Source organism: Monodelphis domestica, chromosome 1 (assembly GCF_027887165.1).
Source record: "Monodelphis domestica isolate mMonDom1 chromosome 1, mMonDom1.pri, whole genome shotgun sequence".
In the NCBI taxonomy this organism is placed as follows: domain Eukaryota; kingdom Metazoa; phylum Chordata; class Mammalia; order Didelphimorphia; family Didelphidae; genus Monodelphis; species Monodelphis domestica.
This window is the reverse complement of record NC_077227.1, coordinates 515,527,960-515,544,175: the sequence shown is the minus strand read 5'-3', so window position 1 is coordinate 515,544,175 and position 16,216 is coordinate 515,527,960. Positions and strand designations below refer to the sequence as shown.

Sequence of the window (16,216 nt, the reverse complement as noted above, 5' to 3'; positions counted from 1 at the left end):
AAAAAAAAAAAGCAAAGCTTCAGATTACCCAGTCCCTACTCAGTTATGGCAGTGGTAGTTATTGGATCCTCAGTGGAGAAAAGTCTACATTTTAAAAATCTCTTCATTTCAAAACTTCATGTCAATACATTGCTTTAATTGGAATTCTCATTCTCACCCTCTTGGCAACCTGGTCAGGTAGGCACACGTCTTATTATCTCCATTTTTCAGATGAAAAAACTAAGCATCAGAGAGGTTGTGCTATACCCAAGGTCACACAGGTTAGTATGTGGTAGGCATATGCAAACCTGGATCCTCCTGCCTGCAAGTCCAGCTCTCTATCCACCATGCCACACAGTCTCTTCCTATCCTTGTTTTATAGAGAAGGATAATGAAGTTGAAACAGAGGAGCCAAACTTACACCATGAGTGGCAAGGACCAAGGCTCAAACCCAGGCCTTCTCTTTTCCAATCCAAGACTTCTTTTCTGGGGCCATGGCTCCTTCCCAGTACTAAATCTTCCAGTTCAAGAAAGCTCTCCCTCATAGTCATTCCTGTGAGGTGAGGGGTGAAGGGGACCAGAGCGACCTGGGAATCACTCCTCCAAAATGGATTATGCCCATATTCCCTAACTCCCAGGAGTTTTAAATATTTATTATTATTTATTTTATTTTAATATTTAATTTAATTTGTTTTTAATTTTTTTGATAAATTAAATAAATTCTAATTAAACTTTTTAATATAGTAAAAAATTACTTTAAGGATATACTAAATGCAGCCTTGAAGGGCATGTCAATCAATAAATGTTTATTAAATGAAATTGAATATTATTACTTAGAATTGTGCTTGCACATTAGAGGCAGTTGGTAACAGGGCAGAGAGCACTGGATCTGAAGTCAAGAAGATCTGAGTTCATATCTGACCTCAGATACATTAGCCATGTGAACTTGGGCAAATTACTTAAGCTCTGTTTGTCTCAGTTTCCCTATCTGTAAAATGTGGATAATAATAGCTCCCCACCTCCCAGGGATGTCATGAGGATCAAAAGAGATATTTGTAAAGCACTTCGCATAGTGTTCAGCATGTAGAAGGCTTTATAGAAATGCTTATTTCCATCCCTTTCTCCTCCTTTTCCTTCCTCTTCCCAGCTCCCTTTCCCTTCCTCCTCCTCTTCCTCTTCAAGGCACTTCATAGGGCACTGGACTCGCAGCCAAGGGGTTCCTTTCTTCTCCTCCTGTACAGTTCTAGGTGGTGCAGTCAGTGTTGGAATCCCACTTCTCTACACCCTAGTTATGGGACCTTGGACAGTTCATTTAACCCTTCTCAGTCTCAACCCTTCCTCCTCTGTGAAATGAAAGAGAATAAAACCTGCTAACACATATCTCTTGGGTGACTCAAATGAGGGCATCAGTTCAGAGCAGGAAGCTTATCTTTTCCCATGCCTTCAGTTAAAGATGAGGAAACTGAGTTCTACAGCTTGATAGGGGCGATTCTACGGATGAGTCTCAGCCCCAGTGCCAATTCTCCCAATCCCTGGCACTCCTCCTAGGGACTCACTCAGACAAAGCCTAGGGCTCTGGGGCAATGACCCTATTTTCCATTTTCTAGGGATGTAAACCCACTGGTTTTATTGTCCCCAACTACTCCCCCAGGAGAGTATTATTGGGACCCTAAACTCCTCATTGTACAGGGGTAGAAACTGAGACCCGGGAAAAATAAAGTGCCTTGCCAAGGTCACGCATATGTCAGGAATGAGATTTGAACCCAAGTCCCCTGACTCTAAAACCAACACTCTTTTTCTGTACTAGGTACTTCCCTGTGCCTCAGTGCCTCCCTCATATTCATTTCCAGAATTTTTGACACCAATGATTCACCTCTGCATTAGATTAAACATTCCACCACCATCACCACCACCAAGATGTGCTGGGTTTTAGGGTTTTGTGTGTTTTGTTTCATCATTCACCATTCACACTAGCTCTAGACATCCCTTTCTAGTGGACTTGGTCATCCCTCTGGACAATGCCTTTTGGTTTCTCTTCTTTAATTCATTTCATTCCAATGAGGTTCAGGAACTTGGAATTACCAAGGATCTCCAGAGCTCCTTTCCTCTAGGAGAGGACAATTCTTCTCATCCATCCTCTCTACAAACCTAAAAGAAGAAAGATGGTCTCTATTTTCCCCAGGACTATCCATGCTGCAGTAGCCCCCGGGCCCTGTATCTATGTCCCTGGCTCACTATTCAATCCCTTTCTGTCTCTAGGATCATTGGGACCTTCCGCATGGTACTGCAGCAGGTGGTAGAGGAGGGTTACCTAGAAGTGATGGATACTCTGATAGATGACAACAATGCCATCATTAAGGTATGTGCCTTTCTCCTGGATGGCCTCCTTTTTTTATCTGCAGGACATGACTAGATAAAAGAAACGTAATCATGGGAGCTTCCTGATTTACATGTGTTGCCTCATCAATAAAATGAGAGTATTGGACTAGATCAATCAAGAAGTATTTATCCATGACCGTACAACCAGGCAAACCATTCCTGTTCAATTCTAGGTGGTGCAGTGGATAGCACACTAGGATTGAACTGGAGTCAGCTAGACTTGGGTTCAAATATGGCCTCAGATAATTACTAGCTGTGCATGTCACACCTCTATTTGCCTGAGTTTTCTCATCTGTAAAATAGGGATAATACTTCTGTCCCAGGGTTGTAGTGAGGACCAAATGAGGTAACTTAAAACCGGGTAGCATAGTGCATCACTTAATAAACACTGTATAAATGTTATTTTTAATGATATTTTCCCATAAATCCCATAAAAAACAGGATCTATCTAATACCCAGGAATTCATCCTCTAAGACAGAGATCTTGACTTTTTTATGTTACTGACCCCTTGGGCAGTCTGGGGAAGACAATGAAACCCTTCTCTGAAGAATATTTTTAAAAGCACAAAAAAAAAAGATAACAAAGGAAATTGATTATATGGAAATAAAGAAGCAATTGTTTCCTTTGTTAAACTTCATGGACTTCCCCAAATCTGTCTCTGCATTCTAAATTAAGTTCCAGGGCTCTAGGTCTTTTAGGACTAGAGACTTAGAGCTAGAAAACTCCTTCGAGATCATCTAATCCAACCTCTTCTTTTTTTCAATGAGTCCCAGAGAGGTTAAGTTCTACATCCATGATTAATCAGGTAGTCAGTGGCCAGGTAGTCATTTGCTAGGCTACTGAGTCACAAAACTGGAGAATTCAAAGAGTCCTTAGAAGCCATCTGGTCCAATCCAAACTGAAGAAAGGAGGGTCTCTGACTCCAAATGACTCTTTCTACTGTAATGTACCAGTGCAGCATTTGGGCTGTCTACTTCTGCGGTCCCTTGCTTTAAGATCATCCCACCTTACTTTCTAGACAACTGTTCCCCAGTGCTGTTATTTACTCACTAAAAAAAAAAAACCTCTTACCATCCATCTTAGAATCAATACTAAGGATATGTAATTATTATATAATATAATATTATATAATTATATAATATTATAGTAATAATAATGTAATGTAATATATACATATATATATATATATAAATCAATACTAAGGCAGAAGAGCAGTAAAGATTAGACAAATGGGGTTGTGACTTGACCAGGGTCACACAGCTAGAAAGTTTCTAAGGCCAGAGTTGAACCACTTTTGCCTTCTAAATGTGGTTTTATGAGTTAAGCCACTGACTACCTAACTGCTCCTCTTTACCCACTTCTTGCCTACAAATAGTGTTGGAATGTTATTAACTGATAATGTGACCCAAAGCATGAAACAGATATAAATTCATTTAAATTCAAAAGGCTTTTTTTCAGTGCTAGCCTATGCCCAGCAAGGGGCAGCCTAACATAGTGGAGAGAGCTGACTTTGGAGTTAAGAAAACCTGGGCTGAAGTTTTGAATTTGACATGGACAAGTTGTAGGTCTCAGAACAAGGCACTTGATTTCTTCCGGCAATCAGACCATTCTCTAAGACTAAGTTGCAAGAAAAGTACAAATCTGCATTGGGAGTTTCCTATGAAATCAGTCATCATTACCTCTAAGTCTATTTCTGGATAAATACTCATTCACCTAAGATCAGAAAAGAACAAATACAAAAGAGACACCCAGAAACCCAGGCTCAGGCTTGCTTAGATAGGTCGCATGTTAGCTGTCTCATGCTTCTGGCTATGTAACATGAGGGAGGGAGGCAACCTTCTCACAGGAAGTCTCAGAGTTATATGATGCCACTTTGGAGGGTTGAAGGAAGAGAGTGAGACAGAGGAGATCTCTCTTTTTTAAACAACATAGCACCCCACTGTCACACCATTGTCACAGGGTTGAGAAAGACCAAGGGATCACTTAGGATGTGCTACATCATATCAGTCAAGCTCTCTCAGCACTGAATTACACACATCCCTTGAGCCCCAAGAAGGGTGAAGGATTTCCAAATGCACATTCTCAGAGACAAGCTCTCTGACCAAATCAACTAGGATGCCAACCAAGTCTTCTGAAAGACAGATCTGCCTACTCCTTGCTCCTCATTTCTACTTCCAGGCACTCCCCCTGCTGCCATCACTCAGCATCCTCTCCTCCTTTGAGGCTCCATCCACATAAGTTGCTCCATCCAGATCCCAGTGAAATTATCTGCTGTTTCTCTTCTCTCTCAAGGAGTACTCAAGTTCAGTACCCAAGTCAGTCTCCTCCATTTCAAATCCTTTCTTCATATCTTTGGACTTCCATTATACATATTGGTGTCCCCCTCAGGTGCCTTGACTTCTCATTTTACCCCATTTCCTCATCTCCCATGACATGCTTCTTCACTCCAATTCAACCATTCTTTTTGATTTTGTCATCATCCTGGTTGTCTCCTCCCTATCTGAACATTCTTTCTCTGTCTCTTTTGCGGGATCATCATGGACATCTGCTCTCAAACTATAGGTGTCTCACAAGGCTCTCTCTCTCTCTCTCTTTCTCTCTCTCTCTCTCTCTCCCTCTCTCTCTCTCTCTCTCTCTCTCTCTCTCTCTCTCTCTCTCTCTCTCTCTCTCTCTCTCTCTCTCCCCTTCCTCCCTCCCTCCCTCTCTCTCTCCCTCCCCCCCTTCCTTCCTTCCTTCCTCCCTCTCTCTCTCCCCCTTTCCTTCCTCTCTCTCTCTCCCTCTCCCTTCCTCCCTCTATCCCCCTCTCTCTTTCTGTCTCTCTCTGTCTCTGTCTCTCTCCCTCTCCCTTCTTTCCTCTCTTCCCCCCTCTCCCTCACTCCCTCCCTCCCTCTCTCTCTCCTTCTCTCTCAATGTCGATCTCTCTCTCATCAATCTTGTAAGTTCAAATATCTCTATGCAGATGACTCCCATATCTATTTATCTAGCTTCAGCCTTTATCCTGAGCTCCAGTCTCACATCAGCTATTGCCTGTTGAACATCCACATCTGGATATCCCATGTTTGTCATCTCAAAATCACTATATCTTGCCTTCCTCCCTCAACTCTTCCCTTATCTAAACGTCTTTATTTCTCTAGAGGGCGCCAACAATCTTTCCACATACATAGCATTGGCGCCAAACTCCACTCTTCCCTTCTCCCTCAGGCTCCATATCCAAATGGTTGATAAAATCTGTCTCTGTAGCATCTCTAGGACCCTTCTCCTCTCTCATAGAATCATCACCCTAGTTTAGACCTTCCTTATCTCCTTCTTCACCTTATTGCAGCTGCCTCCTAGTTAAAATTCTCCACTTCCCATTTTCCTCCTCTCTATTCCATCCTCTATACAGCTGCCAAATAAGATCCCTGAAGCACAAGTAATGCTATGTTTCCTGTGATTAGACAATTCCAACAGCTCCCTCCTGCCTCTGGGATAAAATACAAATTGCTCAGCAGGGCATTTCATCAATGTGGCTCTCGTGCTCCTTTCTAGGATTATTGCCCGTAATTCCCTTTCACATACTCTATGTTCTGGCTTTACTTGCTGATCCCTGAAATTAACGCTCCATCCCCCAAGTCGATGCCTTTGCAGAGCTCTAGAAAACACTCTCTCCTCCTCTCCACGTTTCATCATCCCCAGCTTTTGCCAAGGCTCAGCTCATGATCCGCCTTCTGTAGAAAGCCTTTTCTGGCCCCTTAAGGTATGAGTTCTTGCTCTTGCCTCGGATTCTCCTGCATTTACTTATTTGTTTTCCTGTCGTAGCCCCTTCTTCCTGCCTCCCACCAGCCCCCAGGAAAGTATACCTCTCTGAGGGAAGGGGCTGCTTTTGTTTCTGTAACCTTGGTACCTGGCACAATACTTTGCACACAGTAAGCAAGTAATGATGCTTTTTGATGAGATGAGATTCTGACCTCCTAGTTATATGCCATTTCCAGGGCAACATATTATTTCCCTCTACTCTATTACTGCTTTGACCCCAGACCTGGGCCTTTGACCTGGGCACTTGGCCAGATAAGGAGACAGAAACCAGGAAGGGAAGGGATACTCCAAGAGATTTCTTTAATTCCCTAATAATCTCTGGGGAATCCTACAGCCCCATACATGAACCTAAACCATCTTATAAAGGAACTAAAGACAATTAAGTACTATTTCAGTGCCTCCATTTTTTAAAAAGTGGGTAGAGTAATCCCTCATTGAATTGCTAAATACTAAATGAAACTGAAACACAGAGAAATGTTAGTAGGCCAAGAATGTAGAATTATTATAGGTCATTCTTAAGATTTCCTCCTTCTTAGAGTTAGCATGATTTTTTAGAAAGAATGATTTTGAAAAGCCAAATCTGGGACTCTTGCTGCTTTACCCACCATCATTCTTTTAAAAAATAATTATACTTTATCTTTTTTAGAATGTTTTATTTGATTTTTCTCAATTAATTGTAAAATTTTTCAATGTTATTTTATTTTGATAAAAGCAAAAAAACTTTACTTTCCATCTTAGAATCGATACTGTATATAGGTTGGAATCAATGGCAAGAGGTAGGCAGCGAGGGTTAAGTGACTTGCCCAGGGTCACATAACTAGGAAGTGTCCAAGGTCAAATTTGAACCCAGGACCTTCCATCTCTAGGCCTGGCTCTCAATCCACTGAGCCAGCCAGCTGCCCCCTAATATTTATTTTCAAGGTTGGTTAAGAGGAGTTCATGCAGTCATTGATCCAGAATTTATGGGGAACTGAGGTTTTTTTTTTTTAACCTTTTGTTTTAGAATCAATACTGTGTATTGTGTATTGGTTCCCATCTTTAGGCCTGGCTCTCAATCCACTAAGTCACCTAGCTGCCCCTGGAGCAGAGTTTTAAAAAACATAATTAAAATCTGAGCAATGGAGGGGACTTCCAGTTCATCTTCCAAGATGCTTCAGCCCTTTGAGGTATATTGCAAGGAGACTGGAAACTTTGCCTCTTCCACTGCTGGTTCTTACAGCTTTCAGGTGTTTACATCCTTCCCCCACTTATTTATAGACCAGCATATGTGTGGAGGTCCGGTACCAGGCAGCTGATGGCTCCGTGGGCTCCTGGAATGATGGAGAGTTCCTGGGGGATGACTCTCTCCAGGGGGAGGAGAAGGACAGCCAGGAGACAGATGGCCTGCTCCCAGGATCCCACCGTGGTTCCCGTCAGCCTGGGGAGAAGAGCTTTCGGAGGTAATAAGAGGGCCCTTGTGCTATTATTCTGTGGGGCTTTCCAATATGTGCATTGGGTGGCTCCATCCCTGTCACCCAAACAGGGCCAAGAATTGGGCCTCCACACTGATCACCTTCCTGAGAAGGCACATGCTGGTGTCTGTGCCTCCAACAGAGCATCTCTGATGCAAACTTCTGTGCCTTGTGGATAGGAGAGAGCCTGGGTTTGAAATGTCCTCCTCAGATGCCTCCAGGCTCTTGTACAGTATACAGGCTTACAGGCAGCAAGTCCTAATGGACAGAGCACCGGCTTTGGGATTCAAACACGTCCCTTGGAGTCCTGGCTCTCCTGTTGATGACCTGCATGACTTTGGCTGAATCTCCTTCTCAGCCTCAGAAGCTATAGCCATAAAACAGAAGTATTGATATCTACCTTCACTCTTGCTCCAGGGCTGTTGCAAGGCTCAGAGGAGATAATATAAGCAAAGTGTGTTTTGCATAAACAGCTACAAAAATATTGGTTATTATTAGAGGCACTTGAGAAGAGTGAAGAAGAAAAATGAGGCAGTCCAGTTACGGTCTACTGCCACCCCTAGCTCTCAGTCCACTCTGGCAATTTCTATCTTCACAAGCCAATTGAGAATCCTGAAGTGAATTGGCCTAGACAGGGGAGGGATCTCAGGAGAAAGAGTTCCCTTTCTCCCTTTTTTAGGAGTTTTGGAGAGGTTCTAAATGTGGGGGTCCATTATGAAAGTTGGGCACCAGGTCTTAGGTGATCCCACTAGCTTCAGCTGGAATGCAAGAACAGGACTGGAGATAAACTGTGGTTTGCAGAATGGAGATGAACCTTTGAGAGACCCCTGCTTCAGGCACCTTTCTGGTCAGGACCATCCCTCAGGCATTTCCTCCCTATCTGGGAATGGGAAGCTCACCCATCCTATAGGAGGAAAACGAGCCCTATTTATGGTTGGGAACTTTCTTCTATGACTATGAGGGTGCGTAGGGTAATTTTGCCAATTTTTAAAAAATCTTTCACCTTACAAACATCCTCCTTTTCCTAGGAAAATCTACAGGGCCCCTCTGGGCATCTCATTTACTCCTGCTCTCTCATATCACTGGGCTCATATCCAATCTGATCCCACAAAGTACTTATTGCATGCCAGGTGTGCCAGGCATTGTGCTAAGTCCCAAGGCTATAAAGACAAAACAAAAATAGAACCTTCCTTCAAGAACCTTCCATTCTAATGAGAATGAAGGACTCTTGCCTAGAGTGAATAAGCAGTGGCTTTCCAGAAGAATAAAAAAAAGTTATAAAACCAAAATTTAAAATTTTGACTATAGAGAGAGAGTGTGACCATGCAAAACTCATTAGGACCTGGCCTGTTGTTCACCAAAATCAGCCCTGGATACATGGTGTACTCTCTATTATTAGACTAGCCTGGGGCTCTCCTTCCCCTTTCCTAACATTGGAAAAGTTCCTTCTCCTTTTAATATAAAAGTTGAGAGAAGAATGGATGCTAGGATGGGGGTGATGAAGCAGAGAACACCAGCAAGGGGTGAGAAGATAGAATTTTACCTGTAACCTCACTTCCAACTCGAAACTGGAGTGGTTTTCCCTGAAGGACAGCCCTAAGGGCTGTAGGACATGTATGACGAAGATGTGTGACCACTGAGCTGAAAACACTGTGTAACTGGATAAATGGTCAGTAGCTTCAGAGAGACAGAGGAAGACACTTCAGAAGAGAAGTTTGTGTTCTCCCTCAGACTCTTTCTGAAGTCTTTCCAAATTCCCTGCCAATTTATTCAAGTGCTCAGAACCTCTTAGCCAACAGGAGTCTCATCTCCTTCCTCATATGCAGCCCAGAGTTGTACTTTAAGGGAAATTGCTTAGGATGTGGGTGGGAGTTCCAAACTGGGCAAAGTGGAAGGCAAAAGGGTTAGCCCAAAGGTCGGAAGCATCTAAGGAGACCCCAAAGGATCATAGTTGTCCAGTCATCAGAGCAGCTTCAAGTAACCTACTAAAGCCTCAGCTAGCCTCAACTTTTATTCAGGGAAAGGAAGAAATTTCCTGCATAGTTTTCTTTTTTTCAAATCAAGTTTTCATAAAACAGCACTTAGAAGGCAAAAGGAATCTTGCGATTCTTCCCTAAGAGTTGGAATAGGGAAAGAAAAATAAAACTTTACTTTAGTCCACATGAGACATGAAGAAAAAGTATTGTGCATCTTTTGGGCCTCAGCCTCTACATCTGAAAACCGGCTCCCTGTGTACCCACAGAGTCCACTTTTAAACTCCCTGGACCTCAGTTTCCTCAGATATAAAATAATAATCTTTAAGGTCCTTTCCACTCATAGAGATCAAGCCTGTGATGTTATGACAGCTTAGTGGCATCTCTAAGAGGTGCAAGGGGAAAGGGGGTTATTTTATAAAAAGGTTGGACTGGATATATTTAAAAATAGGGTAGCCAGGAATTAACATTAATTCCAAAGAGATTTATTTAAAATTTATTTACAAAATATAGAAAGAGCAATAAAGTAATAAATAAGAAAGTAAGAAAATCAGAGAAAAGTTAGGGTAAGATATCTAGCTTAAGTACTAAGTAATTTACTCCTGGCCCCTGGCTCAACCTGGGCAGGGAGAGTTAGTCCTTAAGCCTTGGCAAAGCTGAGGACCTGGGGAAGTCTCTCTCAAGAGGTAAGTCTCTCCTGGGGCTAGTTTTTGTTTTTGTTTTTTCCAGAAAATCCAGCAGTTAAGAGTCAGCTTTTCACTCACCACATTTCAGTAGAAAGGAAGAGATTTTAGAACAGCCTCAGGTCCAGTCAGCAGATTCTCCACCAGCCTCTACTCCAAAGAATGAAGAATTCCAAGTAAAAAAACAAAACAAAACAAAACTGAACTCAGGAAATTATCACTCCCTTTTAAAGGCACTTTCTTTTGCATCACTTCCTATGCCTTCCCCTAATTTTATGTCTACCAATCACAGTGGAAGCTTTGCTTTAGGACTGCCTAGGAGGCAGTCAGTTGATTCTGACTCTTCATCCACTATCACACACGTGGGTCACAGACTTCTCAATTAATCATTAAGTGGGATGTTTACGCTTTTGGTGATTAGATCTAAAAAATGGGCAGATCTCCCCACTCAACTTTAAGTACCATGTTTTTTTTTTTTTTAAATATATTTTATTTGATCATTTCCAAGCATTATTCGTTAAAGACATTTTAAGTACCATGTTTACACTTTTTGGTGATTAAACCTAAAAATAGGGAGAGGTTACAATTTAATCTTCACAACCAGGGGAGAATTAATTAATTGCATTTTCACAAACAGGGGAGAGCTAAATTTAATCTTCACGGAGGTCACCAAAAGAATATCCTATTCTTCAAATCTTATGAACAAATTAATCAATCAATGAACATCTATTATGCATGTACTATGTGCTAGACACATTTGAAGGTCTAAGGAGCTGAAGTATAATGGTAAAAGCCAAGAATAATCAGAAACACATAAGTCCCCAGATCAAGGTGTATTGGGAGGTCACATGGTGGAGAGCCCAGAATTTGGACCAGATTCTATTCTTTACTACTTGTGTGACCTTAGGCAAGACTTCAGTTTATTACCTGTAAAATTAAAATATTAGACCAGATGGACTACCCAAGGCCTACTTAACTCTAAATCTATGATCTTGGAAACTTGTTATATTTTTCAAGAAAAAAGTCTTCACCACATTAACTAAGCAGTATACTAGATCAAGCCTGACAAGTACCTAAGATCACTTAATTTCATTCAAAGACCCTTCTTATAAGGGGAGACAAATTGACCCATTGGGTGCAAATCTTGGCTTTGCTACTTACACCCTGTGTAACCTTGAGTAAGTCATCTGTCCTTTCTGGGCCTCAGTTTTCATAATTATAAAATAAATACAGATGGAATAGATCATCTCTAAGGTCCTTATTCTAAAATTTGTTATTCAGTTATGTGAATCATATCTGATTCTTCATCATTCCATTTGGGGTTTTCTTGGCAAAGATAATGGAGTGGTTGACCATTTCCTTCTCCAGCATATTTTATATATGAGAAAACTGAGGCAAACAGAGTTAAATGACTTGCTCAGAGTTGCACAGATAGTAAATGTTTGAGGTGGGGTTTGAACTCAGGTCTTCCTGAGTCAAGACTTGGCGATCCACTGTGCCACCTAGCTTCTATTATCTTAAATGTTCCTTAAAAGATCCTTGGGGAAAATGGCCTTACTGAATACTTAAAGTTGGTTTGTAATGAGTATGGGGAAAGACTGTAAGCAAGCAAATGTTTCTAACATTTTCTCAGACCTTAAAGTTTGAATAAAAGTTTTAATTCATTTTAAACTTGCTCCTTGGGATTAGGTCTACACACCAATTAAACTAGCCAGCCTTTGTCTTATAGGATAAACCATCTGAAACAAATTCTAAATTAGCAACATCTAGAAGAGATCAATGTGATTTTACCCCTATGGCCATACTCCTCTCCCTCTGGTTCCCTCCCTATCATATCATCCTATCTCCAAGAAAAGAAGGGTCCTAGAATAGGGGCAAGATAAATGATGCTATTTATTGATATGGCAGAAGCAGCAAACACTATTACACTGGGGTTAAGGATGGAGATTGAAGAGACTTGAACCCTAGGACATCCTTGACTGTGCTTTGGGCTCTTCCTAGACCTCAGTCATCCTTTGATCCATCATAGACTAGAGATAAGTGATCATTGTATGACTGGACTGGAGGGCCAAGAAGGAAAGGGTAACATGGACAAGTAGAAAGAACACTGGTTTTGTTGTCAGAGGGCCTCAGTTCAAATCCCAGCTCTGTAGCCTGCTGTCCTTGTGACTCTTGACAAGTCATTTCCTTTTTCTGGACTTCCATTGTCTTATCTATAAAATTATGCTGTTGGGGACAGCTGGGTGGCTCCATAGATAGAAACCCAGGCCTGAAGACAGGGATCCTAGGTTCAAATATGGCCTCAGACACTTCCTTGCTGTGTGACCCTGGGCAAGTCACTTAACCCCCATTGCCTAGCTCTTGGAACCAATACATAATATCAAATCTAAGACAGAAAGTAAGGGGTTTTTTTTGTTTGTTTGTTTGTTTTGTTTTAGTTTTTTTAATGATGCTGCTGACTAGATGATCTCAATGGTCTCTTCCAGCTCGAAGTCTATGGTCTTCTGCAGTAGGCTAAGAAAAGTTCATTTGAGGGTTTAATGGTCACCTACACATTTATAAAGAATAATTCTCAAATGATATCCATCTCTACTCAAGGGAAAATGTGAGCTATGGTTTTGGTTTTAGCAATCAAGCAACAGATTAGAAAAAGAACTTCTAGAAGGTAGTATGGACTGGTGTAGAACGAGGGAGTCAGGAAAGCTGAGCTCCTGTCCTTGTTCTGCTGCTAAATGCTCCCTGACATTGATTGGACAAGTCACAGAACTGCTCTTGGCCTTGGTTTTCTGACCTGTAAATGGAGATTTAGGGGAAGTGACCTCTAAAATACTTTTAAATTCTGACGTTCTTTGATTGTAAGTATCCAAGGAAGACTAAAGAACCCACCAAAGGGCTAAAGAATCCAGCTCCTCTTGAGGGCCTTTAAAAATAAGATAGAGCCTTTCCTCTGGGACAGTTTTAATGTAGTCATGCTTAGAAGAAGAAGAAGAGCAAACTCTGAACCAATTCCCTTCTCTTGGTCCTTTGGGGGAGGGAGGAAAGGGAAGGAGGTGGTAGGGAAGCTATCTAGGTGGGAGCTGAAAAGCCATGTTCCTCACAGAATTCTCTGGAGTGGTGAGAATGGGTGGTCTGGAGGTGGGGGAGGGAGAAGAGTCTGTGACCCCCTTAGGCAGGTCAAAGGCAAACCTCCAACTTGTCCCCCTCCCATCTTGATGTGGCCACTCCCAGGGCAGAAGAAGAGGAGGAGGAGGAGGAGGACTTTTATCACAGTGACAACGATCTGGGACAGGGTGACAACAACAGCCAGTGCTCCCTGACCTCCAGGTATCACCACCATGGCCTCAGGATGTGTGTGTGTGTGTGTGTGTGTGTGTGTGTGTGTGTGTGTGTGTGTGTGTGAGTGTGTGTGTGTGTGCGCGCGTGCACACCAGTGGAGAAGTCAGTGCTGGGTTTGGAGTTCCTGAGCTCAAATCTTGGCTTTACCGGTTACTGACGACCTGTGTAATTGGGGGTGAGCCAGCTGCCCATTCTGGGTCTCGGTTCCTCACTTATACAATGAGGGAATTGGAGTAGATGATTCCCTTCCTTCCAGATCTAAACTGCTGACACAATGACCTCACGACTTCTAAGGTCCCTTGCAGCTCTCCATCTCTGTTCTATGATCTGCCTAAGAATGGTTCTGAGTACGTTGCCCCCATTTCTTCTCTCCCTGCCTCAGTTTCCTCATCTGTACGAGGAGGGGTTGGGGCTAAATGACCTCTGATATCCCTTCCAGCTTCCAACCTATGATCTGTCCCTGATTCGGTAGTGCTTTAGAGGGGCTTAGCACTGACTCCATTTTCCTCCTCCATGCCTCTAACCTCTCAAGCCCCCAACAGCCCCCTTGCCATGGAGGTCCCGGACAGAGCTATCCTGTCTGCCAATTCCCCAAAGACTTTTCTTGGGATTTAGAGAGAGTTCTTCTTCAAAGTGACCTCTAAATTGGGAATCGGGGGTGAGCAAGAAGCAAAGTAAAGTAGGGAAAGGAACGGGTGAGAGTCAAGTCACCCTGGTGAGATTTTCCTGGAGTCTGATTTCTTTTCTCCTATTGGGGTAGGGAGAGAATAGGCCAAGGAGTATGGAGGCTACTGAGTGATAATTTCCTGATAAAAGGAACTGCAAAATGTTAGAGATCCTCAGCTCTATGGATGCTACTAAAGTTCTAGGAATAAACTGGAGAATCCATGTCATTCACTAAGCACTGATGAAACACCTATTATGTGTCAGGCATAGCCAGCCCTAGAGTCAGGGAGACCTGGGTTCAAGTCCTGCCTCTGATACATTCTGATTGAGTGACCCTGGACAAGTCACTTGGGTTCTCAGAGCCCTGTGTGACTCCCTAAGACTATAAATAGCAGAAAAATGACTGATTTACATTTCTAAACAAAGATTCCTCCCTGGGAGTTCTTTACACTAATAATATCACAGATCTGGTCCTACACCCACCCACCCTCCAAAACAGTGTCAGGCACTGTATTAGACTCTGGAGATATAAAGGCAAAAACAGGATACATTCTATTAGGGGAAAACAAGGAGTACTTAGAAAAGTAAATCCAAAATATAAAAATTAATTATCAGGAGGCAATGAGTGCTAAAAAAATTGGGAAGAGAATCGAGAAAGGACTCATGTAGGAGAAACTGGGCTCTTTAGAGTTCTGGAATTTTGGGGTATAAATAAGTTTCTGCATCCACAAAAGGCTCTACTGGGACAAAGGAAGTTCTAGGGACTGGAAGAGCAGAGAAGCCAAAGATCTGGTTTGAGGAATGGAAGAAATCCTATCCTCGACTCTGGACATGTACTCTTGAAACGTAGGAATCTTGATTCTAAGATCCTGTCTGACTTTCTCTATCTTTGTCCCTTCCCTTCATTCCTAAAAAAAAAAAAACTGTCCAGAGAGGTATGGGGTCTGAGGGAGGCATGATCTGTACAATCCACCCCTTTCACCTTTGGGAATCCAAAGGTCCCAAAGGCTTTTTATTAAAAACCAATATTTTTAAAAATAAGATAAGAGCTGAGTTCAAGTCTTAGTTCTTATATTTACTATCTATCTGTGTGATGTTGAGCAAATCACTCCATTTCTCTCTCCTTTGGTTTCTTGTCTTTAAAAGTGGGTATGCTGGGAGGGTTGGTGAGACCTGGGAGAAAGGGTGGTAGAAAGCCCTCAAGAGATGTGGGGAAATGGGGCAGCTAGGTGACACAGTAGATAGAGTGCCAGGCCCAGAGTTAGGAGAACCTGGGTTCAAATCTGCCCTCAGACACTTCCTAGCTGTGTGGCCTCTTATAAGTCACTTAACCCCAAATGCCTCTCTCTTGCCCTTCTGTCTTAGAGTTGTTTTAAGACAGAAAGTAAAGGTTAAAAAAAAAAGAAAAGAAAGAAATGTAGGTAAACTTGTGTCTTCCCAGTGTAACAGTTCTCGTTGCTGTCTTACCTTCTTTTAGCTTGGACAGTGAGACAAGACTAATATGGTGAGTTCTGGGGGCATCACTTTTCCTCCCCATCCAAGGTTCCACAGATAGAACAGACCACTACTAGTCAGAGACACTGAAGTTCTATTTAAACTCGAGGTCCTGTTGAGAGAAATGAGAAAACCCTTCTGTCTCTGTCACCCTAAATACTGATCACAACCTCAAAGTAGAGCTTCAACCTGTTTTTGCTGTCTGGTTATCTAGATCTTGCCCCTAGAATTCTTCAGCCAAGTATTAGAGCAGTCCAAACTGGCAGTGTGGGGTTTGCCAGGGAACTAGCAGATCACAGAACGTACAGCTGCAGGGACAGACGGATTTTGGTACTGGTTTTCTTAGTCATAGGAGACAGCACCATGGAAATCCCCTAGAAACTGAACCTCCTTCCCATTTGAAGCGAGCCCAGCCCAACTGAGCTGGGTCCTGGAGATACAGAGAAAACCCAGAAATTG

At 42.5% G+C, this 16,216-nt stretch overlaps 1 protein-coding gene across 3 annotated transcripts in view; it reads left to right on the top strand.

Annotated features, from left to right (window-relative positions):
* Window positions 1–16,216, top strand: part of OTOF (otoferlin) — a 181,508-nt gene that overhangs the window by 59,101 nt on the left and 106,191 nt on the right. For all 3 annotated transcript variants that reach the window (XM_007475949.3, XM_007475948.3, XM_056813149.1), the window contains exons 4-5: window positions 2,239–2,338; window positions 7,412–7,593. In XM_007475949.3, the coding sequence (XP_007476011.1) occupies window positions 2,239–2,338; window positions 7,412–7,593 (282 nt within the window). The remainder of the gene's footprint in view (window positions 1–2,238; window positions 2,339–7,411; window positions 7,594–16,216) is intronic.